General features: G+C 42.4%; 1 protein-coding gene across 3 annotated transcripts; it reads right to left on the reverse strand.

The window, feature by feature from the left end:
• Window positions 1-426: 426 nt before the first annotated feature.
• Window positions 427-17786, reverse strand: pxdc1b (PX domain containing 1b). 3 transcript variants are annotated; one of them, XM_064941685.1, is made up of 6 exons: window positions 16829-17786; window positions 11205-11296; window positions 10903-11020; window positions 10299-10422; window positions 3733-3875; window positions 427-2168 (listed from the first exon to the last, which is right to left on the reverse strand). In XM_064941685.1, the coding sequence occupies exons 1-5, from the start codon at window positions 17082-17084 to the stop codon at window positions 3752-3754; spliced, it is 714 nt and encodes a 237-aa protein (XP_064797757.1). In that variant the 5' UTR covers window positions 17085-17786; the 3' UTR covers window positions 427-2168; window positions 3733-3751. The 3 variants fall into 3 exon arrangements, with proteins under 3 accessions (XP_064797757.1, XP_064797758.1, XP_064797756.1); XM_064941686.1 differs by lacking the exon at window positions 427-2168 and having other exon boundaries at window positions 2590-3875; window positions 16829-17107; window positions 17593-17786; XM_064941684.1 differs by lacking the exon at window positions 427-2168 and having other exon boundaries at window positions 2590-3875.
• Window positions 17787-18321: the final 535 nt, after the last annotated feature.

An 18321-nucleotide genomic window follows, 5' to 3' on the forward strand; every position in this document is an offset into this window, starting at 1 on the left:
ATGACTCGGTTGGACATGACTCCAACAGGTTCACCAGGAGCGATCAACCAATGAAGTTGGAAGTCCCAGACAGTTTACATTAAAATGGTGGAAGACCTCAATGGCACTGCCCATGCTAATACAGCCTTTTGGCCACTAGATAACTCGTATCATTCTCTATGGTTTTACCATATAACCTAAAATATAAGGTTTTATTACTCCATTATTTATGTATTGTTGTCATCAGTCTTTGTAGACAATGTACATCCATGGACATAAATAATTAGATTCTGATTGTGTGTAATTCTGATACCTACCACAAGAGAGCCCTGTTTCACACATCCTGAAGCTGTAGGCCTTGAGTTGCAGGACCTGTCGATTTTCTATTCTTCCATTGAGGTATAATGCTCAGATATTGCCTCAATTATAAAAGAGTAACAGTCAAGGTTATTTTTTTTATTACAAAACATCTTTAATATAATTGTTACATAGTCTACCAATCATAGGCAGAATGAATGAAGTATTAAACCTTGGCTTACAATGTCCGCACCCCTGCGGAAATCGAATTAACATTATACAAAAAAACCATCAATCTGTCTGTTTAAACTAGAGATATGTTGTTTTTTTTGCATGGGCTGCATCTCAATCCACCGCATCTGCCGATATCACCCTTGGGCATCTGTGGTGAAAGGTGGCAGAGCTAGAGTGGTGTTTGTCAGACCATGAGACATCCCGAAAATCGGTCTCCTCACGAAAACGTCCGTAGCGTCCGAACCGTTTGGCCTACAAACGATTGAAAGAGGACTCTTACGAACACGACAATGTTCTCCGTTTTGCTCAACCATTCCCACAAGACTCGTCTGAAGTCAGTATAGCCTCTTATGCCAACTTCTGTCTGTAGCGCCTGGAACGGTCGCCCCTCTGTGGAAAGCTGAGACTCTCACAAACATGACGATGTTCTCCGTTTTGAAGACGCATGACTTTCAACCTTAGTCTCTCCCAAGCCCGTACGGGAGTTGTAGCGATGAGACAAGATAGTAGCTACTAAAATCAATTGGATACCACGAAATTGGGGAGAAAAGGGGCTAAAATAAAATGTAAAAAAAACAACAAAAAAGTATGTTCTCCATTTTGCTCTAGGACGCCCACAAGCCTCACAAGACTGAAGGTCCCGGTACCAGTTCAAATAAGACATTGAAGTATAGTTTATGGAGATAGTTTAGTGCCTAAACTAAGGGGACAAATACATGTAAAAAAAATAGAGTTCCCTGATCTTATATCTCTCAGATATTCAACAGACACTTCAGAATAAACTTCTTTAACTATCTGTTGTTCCACGTGGTGCATCTCTTAGTTAATAACAGTAGGCCTAATGCCAAATTACATTTTTCATCCAATATTTTTTGGGGGATACCTTAAGGAACCTTAACATTCAAAATCAAATAGCTAAATAATCCTTGGTATGACTATCTTATAACAATTCCATTTGTTAGTTTAGAGCCCCCCTCCAGACAGGATTTAGACTCTTGATTAATATAATTAATAATACTGAGCAGATGCAGTATGTTTCAAGATATGTCTCACACTGGCCGTAAGCATATCAACAAGGTTACAAGGCGGGTCACGGTTAGCTTAGCGATATGACAGCCAGTCTGTCAAACATTTGGACTATAAAAATAAATAACCTCTTAACATTATATTAAATTAGAATATCATTGTAATAAAACCAAAAACATCTTCCAAATGATCACACCGATGTCTGACATTTGTTGAACTTGACATACTGGTGTGTTCAAAGAGTGTGGCGGAGAGACCAGAGTACTGGAGTTTGGTTGGGTTCTCCTGAGGCCACACGGGATTAGTTGAGTACCGTTTAGCCATGACTGGTGGATGGATGGATGGATGGATGCATGCACACTGTACAAGATCCTTCACCAATCAACGTCTGCTGTCTAGACTGACTCGGAACAGAAATTAATACAATCAACCGTTCTATATATCATGTACAATTTTCCTTTTAAATAGTCCAGTTCCTTATTTCAGCATTGAGTTGCTAGTGGTGGGATTTTCCTTCTTCCCCAGGGAGCATTAAGAAGGATGTGGTGCCATTTCTCCAATGCAGCCAGTCAACAGAACCACCTCCAGTGCCCAAAAATATGTGTTTTTCCTCCTCTTTAGGCTCTCTGCCTCTGAGAAAATAGAGAAGAAAGCAGGAAGAGAAAAAAGTGGGATAGTTTCACATGTTGAGAAAGACCTGGGTTTTCTCACGGGCTGAGCAATGGGCATGACTGTGTTGCTAACTAGGGGAGGGGAGTTTAGGGTCGGGTAAAGGCCCCATGTGCCAAGTTTCAGAATGTTCAGTGCCTGTGGATTCAGGGGAGGGGCAAACCCCTGTGGCTACAGAACAATACAGAGCAGAGGAAGACAGACAGCTAGCTACGTAGCTACCTACCCAGTAGCCAGAGGGCTCAATGCTGCTGCAGCTTCACACATACAGAGAAAAACTAGACTCACTTCTGTAGGGAGACAGGAACACATGTGAGTGACTAAACAAGTTACCACTACATCTACAGCTGGAAAACCTTCCAATGGAAACAAATGCTGAGTCAATTATTTAGTTTTTTTCATCTTTAATTTGACTTGAAATGTGGACAGAAACCATGTTGGGGCATGCCATATTTTCAAATGTGCCATTCCCACATGTTTGGTGTCCAAATGATGTCTTATTTAGTGATATTGGGGAAATCATGTTGTGGCTGTGTTTAAACTGATGTTTATTTGCCAAACAACAGGAAGAGGAAAAATCCAGTGTTGGCCTAAATTCCCTTATAGTGGTTTTCCACACAATATTGTCATTTGTTATCTTTAGAAACAGAGAATATTTGTTTCTCCAGTGGCTGGCTACGCTGCAGACTCCCACACAAAGACTATAGTCAGCTGTTGGACTGAGTTGTGGAATTACAGTAGCCTGTACAGCATAATACAGGGTCTGACATGGCCTTGCTTGAACCAGCAAAACACTGCTTGCGTACTCTATGCACATGATAACAATCCCCTAGACGAAGATTACGCAACTGTTACATTTTTGCTACTCAAACCAATCTGGTACTGTCATTCACACAGTGATGTAGTGTTCTGATTTGATGTTTTGAACACAATAACATCCCTAACCGGTCGTCCTAACAATAGGTGTGGTGAGGAAAAGTCACATTGAACCAAAAAAAAGTTGATTTCCCATTCAATCCCAATTAGAAAAGTCTAGCTATCACTCCACATAAAACAATCTTTCGTAATACTGGTTGTAATGACAAGACTGCAGTTTAAGGCTGATACTGAACACCGTTCTATGAAGTACACCAAGTTCAATCCCAAAGAAAGCTAAAATGCACAATTGTAGAGGATAACCGCATCTTGAGGATAGAGGATGAGGCACACTGGTGATATCACAGACATTGGACTTTGTAAGCCAGTGATATTAAATCTCTCTATGTACAATCTTTCTGTGAGTAATACTACAGTCTGTGTGTATGTCTGTCCATACAGCCGCTGAACCCCAGGATCTGCTCTCCGATTCGACAGAGACAAAGCTGCCATGACAAACGTTGGCCTATAAGCAGCAGTAGCAAAGTTAATTGGTGCAGTTGTGCAGCTACTGTAACATTTGTGGCCAAAATGCTGGACAGAGCTGTCCACAGCTAGGTCACATGACATGGGTTGGTTTCTGACAGCATCTGAGCAGGCAGTGATGCTAACCGTCAGCCATTTTGGCTCCTCATTCCAGGATGTCCGTCTCAAAGGGGACCAGATGGTAGTAAGACAGGTTTGTGACGTAGGCATCGGAGTCATCGTCACTGATGTCTGGTTCCACCGTCAGGAACTCCCTGCCATCCTCGTACCTAAGAAATGAAAACGCCAGACATGGGTATCACTCAACTCACCGGGCACACACCGGTTGAATCATAGTTGTTTCCACATCCTATTAATTCAGGTACGTTAAATCAATGTGGAATAGATGTTGAATTGACCTCCGTGCCCAGTAGGAATGGACCAAGTGGTCAACCCATACTAAGACACTAAATTTACTAAAACGTGTTCAATAGAAGAGTAGGGAGGTAAGGCAATAAATAGGCCATGGATGCAAAATAATTACAATTTAGCATTAACACTGGAATGACAGATGTGCAAGTAGAGAATAGAGATACTGGGGTACAAAAGTGCAAGAGGATAAGTAACAATATGTGTATGAGGTAGTTGGGTGTGCTATTTACAGATTGGCTGTGTATAGGTACAGTGATGATACATTGTGTACAGGTACAATGACAGCTGATGCTTAAGAGAGGGAGATTCCAGCTTCAGTGATTTTTTTTTGTGGCAATTTTTGTAAAGACTTATAGATGACCTGGAGCCAGTGGGTTTGGTGACGAATATGAAGCGAGGGCCATCCAACGAGGGAATACTGGCCCCAGTAGTGGGTAGGATATGGGGCTTTGGTGACAAAACGGATGGCACTGTGATAGACTGGATCCAATTTGTTGAGTAGAGTGTTGGAGGCTATTTTGTAAATTATATCGCCAAAGTAAAGGATCGGTAGGATGGTCAGTTTTACAAGGACATGTTTGGCAGCATGAGTGAGTGATGCTTTGTTGTGAAATAGGAAGCCAATTCTAAATTCAATTTTGGATTGGAGATGCTTAATACGAGTCTGGAAGGAGAGTCCAGAGTAGTGATGCTGAACGAGCGGGCAGGTGTGGGCAGCGATCGGTTGAAGAGCATGCATTTAGTTTTACTTGCATTTAAGAGCAGTTGGAGGCAACGGAAGGAGAGTTTTATGGCATTGAAGCTCATCTGGAGGGTTGTTAACAGCGTCCAAAGAAGGGCCAGAAGTATACGAATCAAATCAAATTCTATTTGTCACATACACATCGTTAGCAGATGTTAAAGCGAGTGTAGCGAAATGCTTGTCTGCGTAGAGGTGGATCAGAGAATCACCAGCAGCAAGAGCGACATCATTGATATACACAGAAGAGTCTGCCCAAGAATTGAACCCTGTGGCACCCCCATAGAGACTGCCAGAGGTCCAGACAATAGGCCCTCTGATTTGACACACTGAACACTATCAGAGAAGTAGTTGGTGAACCAGGCGAGGCAGTCATTTGAGAAACCAAGGCTGTTTAGTCTGCCGATAAGAATATGGTGATTGACAGAGTCGAAAGCCTTGGCCAGGTCGACGAATACGGCTGCACAGTAATGTCTCTTATCAATGGCGGTTATGATATCGTTCAGGACCTTGAGCGTGGCTGAGGTGCACCCATGACCAGCTCTGAAACCAGATTGCATAGCAGAGAAGGTACAGTGGGATTCGAAATAGTCGGAAATTCTGTTTGTTAACTTTGTTTTCAAAAACCTTAGAAAGGCAGGGTAGGATAGATATAAGTCTGTAGCAGTTTGGGTCTAGAGTGTCTCTCCCTTTGAAGAGGGAGATGATCGCGACAGCTTTCCAATCGCTGGGAATCTCAGACGATACGAAAGAGAGATTGAACAGGCTAGTAATAGAGGTTGCAACAATTTCGGCATATAATTTTAGAATGAGAGGGTCCAGATTATCTAGCCCGGCTGATTTGTAGGGGTCCAGATTTTACAGCTCTTTCAGAACATCAGCTATCTGGATTTGGGTGAAGGAGAAATGGGGGAGGCTTGGGTGAGTTGCTGTGGGGGGCGCCGGTTAGTTGACCGGAGTAGGGGTAGCCAGGTGGAAAGCATGGCCAGCCGTAGAAAAACGCTTCATGAAATTCTCAATTATAGTGGATTTATCGTGGTGACAGTGTTTCCTATTCTTAGTGCTGTGGGCAGCTGTGAGGAGGTGCTCTTATTTCTCCATGGACTTTAGTGTCCCAGAACTTTTTTGGAGTTTGTGCTACAGGATGCGAATTGCTGTTTGAAAAAGCTAGCCTTAGCTTTCCTAACTGCCTGTGTATACTGGTTCCTAATTTCCCTAAAAAGTTGCATATCACGGGGGCTATTCGATGCTAATGCAGTATGCCACAGGATGTGTTTGTGCTGGTCAAGGTCAGTCGGGTCTGGAGTGAACCAAGGGCTATATCTATTCCTGGTTCTAAAATTTTTGAATGGAGCATGCTAATTTAAGAGGGTGAGGAAGGCACTTTTAAAGAATAACCAGGCATCCTCTACTGACGGGATGAGGTCAGTATTATTCTAGGATACCCCGGCCAGGTCGATTAGAAAGGCCTGCTCGCTGAAGTGTTTTAGGGATTGTTTGACAGTGAGGAGGGGTGGTCGTTTGACCACAGACCCATTACGGATGCAGGCAATGAGGCAGTGATCACTGAGATCTTGGTTGAAAACAGCAGAGGTATATTTGGAGGGCAGGTTGGTTAGGATGATATCTATGAGGGTGCCCATGTTTACGGATTTGGGGTTGTACCTGGTAGGTTCATTGATAATTTGTGTGAGATTGAGGGCATCAAGCTTAGATTATAGGATGACCTGGGTATTAAGCATGTCCCAGTTTAGGTCACCTAGCAGCACGAGCTCTGTAGATGGATGGGGGGCAATCAATTCACATATGGTGTCCAGGTCACAGCTGGGGGCAGATGGTGGTTTATAGCAAGCTGCAAGGGTGAGAGACTTGTTTTTGGAAAGGTGGATTTTTAAAAGTAGAAGCTCGAATTGTTTGGGTACAGACCTGGAAAATAAGAGAGCTCTGCAGTAGATTGCAACTCCGCCCCCTTCGGCATTTCTATCTTGGCGGAAAATGTTATAGTTTGGGATGGAAATTTTAGGGGTTTTGGTGGTCTTCCTAAGCCAGGATTCAGACACGACTAAGACATCCAGGTTGGCAGAGTGTGCTAAAGCAGTGAATAAAACAAACTTAGGGAGGCGGCTTCTAGTGTTAACATGCATGAAACCAAGGCTTTTAAGATTACAGAAGTCAACAAATGAGATCACCTGGGGAATAGGAGTGGAGCTAGGCACTGCAGGTCCTGGATTAACCTCTACATCACCAGAGGAGTAGGATAAGGGTACGGCTAAAGGCTATAAGAACTGGTCGTCTAGTACGTTCGGAACACAGAGTAAAAGGAGCAGGTTTCTGGGTGCAATAGAATAAATTCAAGGCATAATGTACAGACAAAGGTATGGTAGGATGTGAGTACATTGGATGTAAACCTTGGCATTGAGTGATGATGAGACAGATATTGTCTCGAGAAACATTTAAACCAGGTGATGTCATCGCATATGTGGGAGATGGAACTAAATGGTTGGTTAAGGCATATTGAGCAGGGCTAGAGGCTCTACAGTGAAATAAAACAATCACTAACCAGATCAGTGAAGGCATATTGACATTAGGGAGAGGCATGCGTAGCCGAGTAATCTTAAGGGTCCAGAGAATGGTTGTGCTGGCTGGAGACACGGCGATGCAGACTGCTAGCAGGCCGGGGCTAGCAAGCTAGCAGAAGGGTCTTAGAGGGACGTCGCGATGGAGGAAAGTCTGTTTTAGCCTCCTCGTGCGGTTCCGTCGATAGGCCAGTCATGATAGATTAGTAGGGTTCCGTGTAGCAGAAGGGTCCAGTCCAAATGACAAATTGATCTATTCAGCTAACAGTCCAATATGCTCTAGACAGCTAGCGGGCCACGGCTAGCAGGCTAGCAGATGGGCATTCAGGGGACGTCACGACGAAGGGGCCTGTTGGAAAAAAGACCCTGGGGCAGATTACGTTGGTAGTCTAGTCGTGATGGATAAGCAGGGCTTTGTGTGGTAAAAGGGGCCCAGGCCGATTGGAAAAATAGGAATAGTGGTACGAGAAATTGGCCAATGGACCTATTAGCTAACAGTCTGATATGGTCTAGACAGCTAGCGGGAGCTAGCGGGCCGCAGCTAGCAGATGGGCATTCAGGGAACGTCACGACGTAGGAGCCAGTTGAGTAACCCCCTCGAGCAGATTAAGTCGCTAGTCCAGTCGTGAAGAATTGGCGGGGTTCCATACCCTGTACCGGCAGTATAAGGGGTCCAAGAGTGGCTGATGGACCTCTTCAGCTAGCTGGGAGATTGGCCTAGTATGGGCTAGCTCCAGGCTAATTGGTGCTTGCTTCGGGACAGATACATTAGCCAGAAGTAGTCACTCGGATTGCAGCTAGCTAGCTATGATGATCCAGGTGAAAAGATTCAGTTAAAGTCGGAAGTTTACGTACACCTTAGCCAAATATATTTAAACTCAGTTTTTCACAATTCCTGACATTTAATCCATGTACAAATTCCCTGTTTTAGGTCAGCTAGGATCACCACTTTATTTTAAGAATGTGAAATGTCAGAATAATAGTAGAGAGAATAGTTTATTTCAGCTTTTATTTCTTTCATCACATTCCCAGTGGGTCAGAAGTTTACATAAACTCAATTAGTATTTGGTAGCAATGCCTTTAAATTGTTTAACTTGAGTCAAACGTTTCGGGTAGCCTTCCACAAACTTCCCACAATAAGTTGGGTGAATTTTGGCCCATTCCTGCTGACAGAGCTGGTGTAACCGAGTCAGGTTTGTAGGTCTCCTTACTCGCACACGCACATTTTCTATAGGATGAGGTCAGGGCTTTGTGATGGCCCCTCCAATACCTCGACTTTGTTGTCCTTATTAAGACATTTTGCCACAACTTTGTAAGTATGCTTGGGGTCATTGTCCATTTGGAAGACCCATTTGCGACCAAGCTTTAACTTCCTGACTGAAGACTTGATATGTTGCTTCAATTTATCCACGTAATTTTCCCACCTCATGATGCCATCTATTTTGTGAAGTGCACCAGTCCCTCGTGCAGCAAAGCATCCCCACAACATGATGCTGCCACTCCCGTGCTTCACAGTTGGGATGGTGTTCTTCGGCTTGCTAGCCTGCCCCTTTTTCCTCCAAACATAACGATGGTCATTACGGACAAACAGTTCTATTTTTGTTTCATCAGACCAGAGGACATTTCTCCAAAAAGTACGATGTTTGTCCCCATGTGCAGCTACAAACCGTAGTCTGGCTTTTTTATGCTGGTTATGGAGCAGTGGGTTCTTCCTTGCTGAGCGGTCTTTCAGGTTATGTCAATATAGGAATTATTTTACTGTGGATATAGATACTTTTGTACCTGTTCCCCCAGCATCTTCACAAGGTCCTTTGCTGTTGTTCGGGGATTGATTTGCACTTTTCGCACCAAAGTATGTTCATCTCTAGGAGACGGAACGTGTCTCCTTCCTGAGCGGTATCACGGCTGCGTGGTCCCATGGTGCTTATACTTACGTATTATTGTTTGTACAGATGAATGTGGTACCTTCAGGCGTTTGGAAATTGCTCCCAAGGATGAACCAGACTTGTGGAGGTCTACAATGTTTTTATTCTGAGGTCTTGGCTGATTTTTACATTTCCCATAATGTCAAGCAAATAGGCATTGAGTTTGAAGGTTGGCCTTGAAATAAATCCACAGGTATACCTCCAATTGAATCAAATGATGTAATTTATCCTAACAAAAGCTTCTGAAGCCATGACACAATTTTCTGGAATTTTCCAAGCTGTTTAAAGGCACAGTCAACTTAGTGTATGTAAACTTCTGACCCACTGGAATTGTGATACAGTGAAATAATCTGTCTGTAGACAATTGTTGGAAAAATTACTTGTGTCATGCACAAAGTAGATGTCCTAACCTACTTTCCAAAACAATATTTTGTTAACAAGAAATTTGTGGAGTGGTTTAAAAACAAGTTTTAATGACTGACTTTAACCGCATTGTAATATTTGGTGAAAAATATTTGGTTGTGGAGACTGAGTAAAGGTCCCTCCCTAGCTTCCATCCTCACACCCCACCCAGGGAAGGAAGAGGTGCACTGAGACATTTCCTGAGGGGGACCATGGAACCTCTTGAAATTCAAGGAATGCATGGTACTCACATACTCAAAAGGGCACACACAAACACTTGTGATCCTAAAAGGTCCCTGTAGGTGTGTGTGTAGTAAATAGAATGTGAACTGTACGAAAAGTAACAGGATATATCATGTTTGTATCATAAAATAGGCCTAAATTCAGGAGAAAACACTTTTCTTCTTCAACCTCAGTCATTCTGGTTAACGCGTGATACTGCCATGCTTCTCTGGTTTTGTGGTGCAGGGAGTTACAGTCCGAAGTCAACATTGTATTAGAAATATAAAAATATCTACCGCACACACAATTTCACCTCTTATGAGGTTGAAGAAATGCCCATTTGTCTCAATACACAATGACATTGATACTGACTGGTAAGGTGAATCTAACAGGTAAAAGAAGTCACGTGTTACTTACAGGTGTTCTGCAGAGCCAGCAGCAGAGTCAGTGGATGAGGGTCTCTCTGCGTCCTGTGGCAGACTCTCATCAAACACAATTGTCTCTGTGTTGGCCAGACAGAAGCCATTGGAACGCATGATCTCTGTAGGGCACAGAACGCATTCTACAGTTTAGGACATGAACAGTCTACCCCATGTTTTGTCTGTTGTTTATCTGTCCTGTAAGGAATTCTTTATAACGCAAGGCACATTTCTGTGAAAACAGACGATACAATTACAGCTTATCTTATCCTATATTAACCATTACTCAGAGGTTTCCTGGTTCGGATGTCAAGTGGGGCATGCTGTTGTTGTTGAATTGCATTGGTTGTTTGGGTGGTTAAAAGGAAAGTTACTTCGTTTTTAAATTTTATTTAACTAGGCAAGTCAGTTAAGAACCAATTCTTATATACAGTCTACCCGTCATGGCCGGTTGTGATACAGCCTGGAATCAAACCAGGGTCTGTAGTGACGCCTCTAGGACTGGGATGCAATGCCTTAGACCGCTGCGCCACTCGGGAGCCCCAGTTAATACTGGGAAGAAAGCGGAGTGTTTTTCCCTGTGTTTCACCACGAATCAATACCTGATATCTTGTATGGACTCTGGAAGCATGGCTGGATCTTGTGGACGTTGTCATTCTTCAGCACTTGGTCCAGCGGTGATCGCTCAAAGAATGTCAACACCACCTCTGACCTAGAATACTGGGGAGACAGACAGCACAGATAGTATGAGCATGGGTTCTATTTATGAGAGCCGTACAAAAATGCATTATAACTAATCTGAGTCAAATGTGGTATGTTGGAAGGTGTGTAAATGAATAGGTTTGCATACAAGTTGATCAAATCCAAATGTGTACAGGGCAGTCGTAGACGACTAGTGACCCACCTTCCATGGCATGTTGATGGCATTCTTCAGTAGCTTCTCCACCTCATTTAGTTTCAGCTCAATGTCACTGGCCTCTTTAATCTTAACCAGACCTAAACACAAAATGACACAAATATAACGCAGTCAAAGGTTATTACATGGTTATTACCACTTTTTATTGTATTAATCTCACAAAACTGAAAATCTTAGGTCTCAAGTAAATTCTTAGGAAACAAACCAGGTACACATTTAAAATCGATTTGATTCCCAAGACAAATCAAAAGCCATCATTTTGAGACAGCCTGAGCTTTCAGACCAAAATAACTCTCCTACTGAGAGAACATGAGGTAAATCCTATCGGTGCATCCACCATAACAATAGGGCAGCTACTTTGACCTTTGTGTCAACTAGCATCTTATCTATCCACAGGCCAGAACACACAACAAAGGCTAAATGGGAGGAGGGCCCAATTCAACTTTACTCATGTAAAAAAGGTTGCCAAAACAAATATAATTGAAAAGGTGGCAATCAGTAAAATGAGAACCTTTATATTCACAATCCCAATGCTCCTGTGATATTTGTTCTGGGCATGGCAAGTACAGAGAAACACAAATAGACTTATTTAAGTTAAGTGGACATAGTTTTAAGAGCACGCAACTGCACGTGTCACAAATAGGGTAACCAGCAAGAATGCCAACACGGCTCAGTAAATGCTAGGTAATAGACAGCACAGGATCTGAAAGTGGCAACAGCAGAATATAGGAAAACTGCAGTATAGACGTACAGCACACCTATCTACCTCAGCAGCATGATACATGGATTAACAATGCAAAGTATAAGAGAGGTTTTAGATTTAGAATCTGGGTGGAAAGTTTCACTTCGGGAATAAGCACTAGCAATGAGGACTTTAATATTGGCAAACACATGTCCAAAAAAAGAGTGGAAAGTAGCCTGCTTCGTTGGTTTGGACCTTTCATAAACAGGGGGATGTGTGAGTGAATATGTACTTAAGCCTTTACAATCCAATGATGCAGAGTGAAAACTAGTGACTATGACGCATTAGTCATTGGATCTGCCTTCCACTTCCAACTAGTCCCAAAATAGCATGTACGGCCATTCATAGTCATGATGACTACGATAGTGAGGTTGATGATGACGATCCTCCAGAAAACTACTGATGAGGTCTTACTGAGGTGATGCGACTAGTGCGCACGATGCAGCCACAGAGCTGCTCCCTTCGGATAGATAGAGGGCTGCGTAAGAGGATGCGAGGCAGCACTCTGCTGATGTAACAATCTCATTCATTTCTAATGGCCCACAGTCATGACATTACGCCCCAGGGTTTGAGGAGTGATTAGGTCATGAAATGTTTTTTGGTTAAAAAAAAAAACGAAGTAGTGCGCACTTATAGGGTATATGATGCCATTTGAGAGGCAACCATAGAATCCCCCACCCAGGGCTGCACCTCACAGGGTTCCAGGATCATATTCTTCTTTTTAAGAGATAAACAGCTCGGTTTGTCCAAACCAACAAAAGCCTATAAAAAAAAGATATACCGACCAATAAGTGCTTGTTTGTCTGCAAATAAGAAGTTTATTGTATTGTTGTTTTTTTAATCATAGGCTTAGACGTATGATTAGTATTCTTGGTTATGTCATGGTAGAGTTACAGTGTGCCATTTTGAATATTATATGGTCTTCTCTTCTTTAATGGATGTTTCATTTGAAAGACATGCCTCGTACCCCTGGGAGCATAGCCTCAAGGAAAAAGCAACAAATCTACACCACACATGGCGGTTGCTCAAATGCAACAAACACGAAAATAACTGTCCTCAGACAACTCGAAAACCGCCTCGCTGTTTTCCGTGTAAACAGATGTTTGGAAATCTGTCCACGGGATTTCACCTTTGATATAGAAACGTGAGCAACATGAGCGCTGGCGTGGAATATGCCAAAATAAAGTTGTAGATTTAAAATGGAACACAACCACTTAACATATTCCTCTCTCAATTAATTATATTTCCAAGTTAAAGCTAAATGTATAGAAATAGTGGTCATCTGAAAATAAGCCATGAAATATTTTGAAACTAAAATCAGCTGTGTTTGTTCCGACCAGGCTCCCTGAGTGCATGTCCTCACTTCCTGTGGAAGAGTCCATTTCCTGTCTCCACTTCCTGGAGTCGCGTTGAAGAGGGAAACACTAAACTTGTGTTTTCTGTTCTCCTTGTGTTACACAATAAGTATGGGGCCAAATTGGTCTAATAATTGTCCTCTCTACCAGCATTCTGGCCATTCAAACTGTTCCCATGTGCACATCAAAGAATTTGCCTGTAGCCAAGAAATAGGCCAACAGTAGTTCATAGCCTACATTTAGTTGGCTGAGGAACACTGCACAGATACTGCTAGTATCTTTACCAACAAAAATCAATGTTTTCTGCCCATTGTAGCGAGCATATTATTACTTTCTCGCTTTAAGTGTAGCTACAATCATTTATGGTAATAGATTTCGTAATTAAACAAGCTTACAATGCAATGAAAAAGTGTAGTTACACAACTACTTAATGCGATACCGGTTTGTGCTGTCATTTGCATATCAACCATGGCAGGAGGACAGACAACATGGCAGGAAGCATGAGCCTCCACATCATCCTTACACATGATATTTCAACATTTATAAGACCTTATCAACAGCTATTTCACAGCTATTTCACAATGACATCCACAATGACATCCTACAGCATCCTACTATCAGACCGGCCCATGTCAGCATGATACTACAACATTATAGCCTTTAGTAGTGTCATGTACTGCAACATTATCTAACCACCATCTCCCCGGTTAGATGAGTATGTTCCATAAGGTGTTGCCGTTTTATCAATAGATACAGAGCGCCAAATTCCATAGTAAATCTTAGGTTAAGCCTTTAAACAGTGTTCTCGGCTGTCCTCTCCGTCACCAGTCTGAGTCTGTTATGTCTAGATGTTTGGGCGGTGCCCTCATGACTGGCTCTCATGCCAACAGAACCAGCACATCACTTCCTGTCTGTGATGCCCACTCCAGGGTAACATGTCAGGTGACTGATGAAGGCCTAAGCAGGCCACAGTAGGGGCTCGCCTAAATATAGGAGGCCCACTCCTTCAGCCAGGCCTGTATATCACCCTCTCACCACAATGACCTGAAAGTTCCCAAGAAGTTCTGCACGCCTCTCTTGTTGCCTAGCTACAGCACAGAAACAAGAGTAGGGCCAGAAACAGTGTGAATAAAGAACACAACATAGGGAAGCAAGGACAGCTCGAGCTAGGTCCACTTTTCATCTGAGTGCCAATTAGAAGACGGATCTAAATAAAATATCGAGCCGGGGTGGAAATTAAAGGGCATGGGGAAACGGAATGGGATTAATCTGTGGCCAGCTATCCATCACTGACATGATTCAACTCTACCGACACCACTACTGGAGTAACACTTGGATGAAGTCCCTATTTCAATACCCATCTCCCTCCATTCGTATCTCAAACAACAAGACATGAGAATGGACGATGAGACACCAGGAAAAGAAGAAGTGCAAAATGAGTCGTTTTGCATCACACGCAGCTGAGAAAGGAGAAGAGCCAATCCTCAGCAGTGACAGCTATTTCAGTGTATGGGAAGGAAACAGAGCCTTCCAGTCGCCACAAAAAGGCTGGCGTGGGGTGACAGTTTACAAAACACACTTACTGTAAGCTGAATGGACACAGACAAAATAGAAGTACCAGAGAGGCTGTGCAGGGTGAACACCCAGCTATCACATTTGGTTTCTTGGAAGTTGTGGGAACATACGTTTTTGGTTTCCCATTGGTTCTGGGAACGAAGCCATAAGGTTCCTGACCAATAAAACTGAACGTTTTTTAAACGTTCTGAGAACAAAATGTTTTTGGGGGCCTGTCCTGGGAATGTACATTTTTATGTATAGCAGGGAGGTTCCTTTCACTGAATGTTTCAATAAGAGTTTTAATAACACTGCTAGCTTAGTTTGGATAACTGATTTCAACTCCAAACACAGATAAACATTTATTTGCTTATGCTTTAAACATGCACTTTTTTATTGTGGCATGACATCAGTGAGATTCAAACATATGATATTCTGTTCACTATCCAAGGAATTAGCTCACTGCACCACCAGGATGCAGCTAGCCTGCCATGTTTTTATTTTTTAACTCATACGAAGCTGTTCATTTTAGTCTATTCAAACAGGCTCTACTTCCTTTCAAAGGAAATAAGCACTCATTAAGATCAGGTGTGGCCAATTAGTGGGTGTGGCCAATTAGTGGGCGCGGCCAACAGAGCTGCAGAAAATGTTATGCTGAAAGTACTGAAATTCACACAGAAGAATGTTGTTTCTTAACATTCTCTGAACATTGACTTTAAACAGAACCACGTGGAAACCTGCAGAGTGTTAGGCTGAAGAACCACGCTCTCACCAAGCTCTAAGAAACATATGGTTCTCAGAATGTTGTGTGCTAGCTAGGCATAGAAGTGGCATGAGCTGGGCATCCTGCCAGACAGCACCCAGCCTGGGCAATGTCAGGGCACCATCGTGACAGACAGGGCAGTAAGAGGTACACAACTCAGGGCAGTGTGTTTGGCTTTCATGTGTCACAATCCTTTCCAAATGTCTGGGGGTTCTGTTTATCTTTACCCATTACTACGGGATAGGATCTGCTTCTATTGCAGAACAAGCTGGTCAACAATTCAATCACGCGGGACATACAGTAGATTAGCCTAATCACAACCTAAACATTTGATAACATTTAATGTATTATTGAAATGGTCCACAAACACTCGATAGGGGGGAGTAACTGAGCCTTTCAGCATTACCTCAACATTATTAAAGCCAGCATGCAATGAATAGGCCGCCTCCTAATTTATCCAAAACATTCACTGACAAATCCACACATTAACCTCTTCCAATATGATTTTAATTTTGACAGTTAGCCTGTGCTACTATAAACCTAACCCATAGCCTCCAGCTCTGAAAACCAAACAACCAAAAAGGTGCTGCTGATAAGTGATAAAGGATAGCCTAGTGATGGCCAGTTAAATCAGTCCTATTGCTCTTGACTTAAGATCCAGTCAATCATGTTAGGGGGTTCCCAGAGAACCTAAAACAGTATCTGGAATCATGTAGACCAAAGAGCAGCTATTTGATAGGTCTGGTATTATGTGTTCTCCAAAGTGGACCCAATCAATTATTAAACGGACAGTGTCAACCTGGGTCATGAAAACAACAATTAGTCCTTATTTATCCACTGTAAATAATACAACAGATCTATCTATATCAACAGATCTATCTATATCAAATGTGCCCATATAATTCCCACCTGTCAAAAATACCCATTTGAATACAATAATTGATGACAAAGTTCTCAACACGTCAAAACATTGGCTTATCTTTTATATTTTAACTAAATTGGTATTTTGACCAATCACATCAGCTATGAAACAGAGCTGATTTGAAAATATCTTGTGTGTTTGGTCAAAAGGCCAATTAATAGAAAAAACATCCGAATTGTATTGTGGCTATTGTCTTCAAATGACCATATAATTAATTACTTAATTGGTTAATTGATTAAACACAATTTCCAGTGGCATGGGGTACACTATACCAACCTTCGATAAGCGGCGACTTGGAGAGAGCTCTTCTGTCCTCAGGGAATGATTCAACCAGTCTTTTGAACAATCTCCCAAAATCGGAATAACTCCTGTGCAAATACAAAACGTTTCTGTCTGACCACTCGGTTCTGATCTCGTAGAATTCTTCTTCCTCTCCTCGCTGATTTATGATCAGTCTCCGGATCCCGTTCACCCAGCAATCCTTGACAAACATGTTGACCAGAGACGTCCCCTCGAATATCGCCGATGCCATTCCTCAGCAGTCAGTCCAGCATTCTGAGAAGGAGTGGGACGTTGGAGTGAAGTCATGGACTTTGGAATAACATTGCCCACCCTGAACCGGGTAAAATAACTATTTCAAATAAATCATTAACTTGTAAGCATGTGGGGGGAAATGCTAATATAAGGAATAGTGGCCAAGACCACTTCAAAAACCTCCGTCATAACTCTAAAACCGTTACAATGTAGAAAACCAACAAAATGATTTCAGTTTCGCTTGCTCAGCCCATCACAGACGCAGTCTTAAACGTGGCACTGTCACCGCCTTCATAGTCATTAGTCACCACAGGGTAAGAAAAAAGTTTACTTGATAATCCTCCCAGAATTCAAATGGACTCGAAAATAGCTATTTAGCTGTTGTTCAATAACAATGATTTATTTACTAGTCCACTTTAAGTTCAGGGTCACAGATGATGACGCCTTCAAACAGTTAGTTGCCCTTCACAAAATGATGTTAGTATATTGTTCTTTTATCGTCTTACTGTTCTTCTACGAGTCTTCAGATTAACTTCATGCGTAGAACTGAATGCAAAAGAGTTGCATATTCGATGTCCTGTTCTTCAAGGCTTTACTCCCCTGACAGTTTGTCGACGTTTGCCTTTAGAGGATGCATCTTGCACACTGATTCCAGAGTTGACTGCTTTTGTCGCTCAGGCGAAAAATATCCGTCGGTTTCCTCCCCTCGCAGAAGTTGACTCCTCTCCCTCCCCTCTTCTTCTTCCTCGCTCCTTGTCAACAGTGTGGATAGTATGCAAGGAATGCAACTGCGCAAAGAGAGACCGAAATGTCCATGTAAGCTGCCTAGGCTACTTCAAAACTTGCATACACTTTCTTTCTGATGTACAGTTGTGTTCAGCAGTTATAGTATGTCAACCTGGACTCAGGGGTAGATGTAGTAACCCTCATGAAAAGGTACTACTGAACTACTACACAAGATCCACACAAAACCTACTTGATTGCTGTTGAGATGTGTAGTAAACGAGTAGTGAGTTGTGTTCATTTCAGTAGTAATGAGTGATAAATTGGGACATTTCACTACTGGTGAACACTACATATTTCTTATTCAAATCGCTACATAATTCTCCCTTAATGAATACTAAGCTTTTGGGTATCTACAACTTAAAACCTACACATACCTACACAATTTCAACATGCTGAATGTAGAATGACCACATAATACCTACACATTGCTGCTGTATGCCAACTCAATC

The sequence above is a fragment of the Oncorhynchus masou genome, chromosome 28, assembly GCF_036934945.1.
Source record: "Oncorhynchus masou masou isolate Uvic2021 chromosome 28, UVic_Omas_1.1, whole genome shotgun sequence".
Classification (NCBI taxonomy): Eukaryota; Metazoa; Chordata; class Actinopteri; order Salmoniformes; family Salmonidae; genus Oncorhynchus; species Oncorhynchus masou.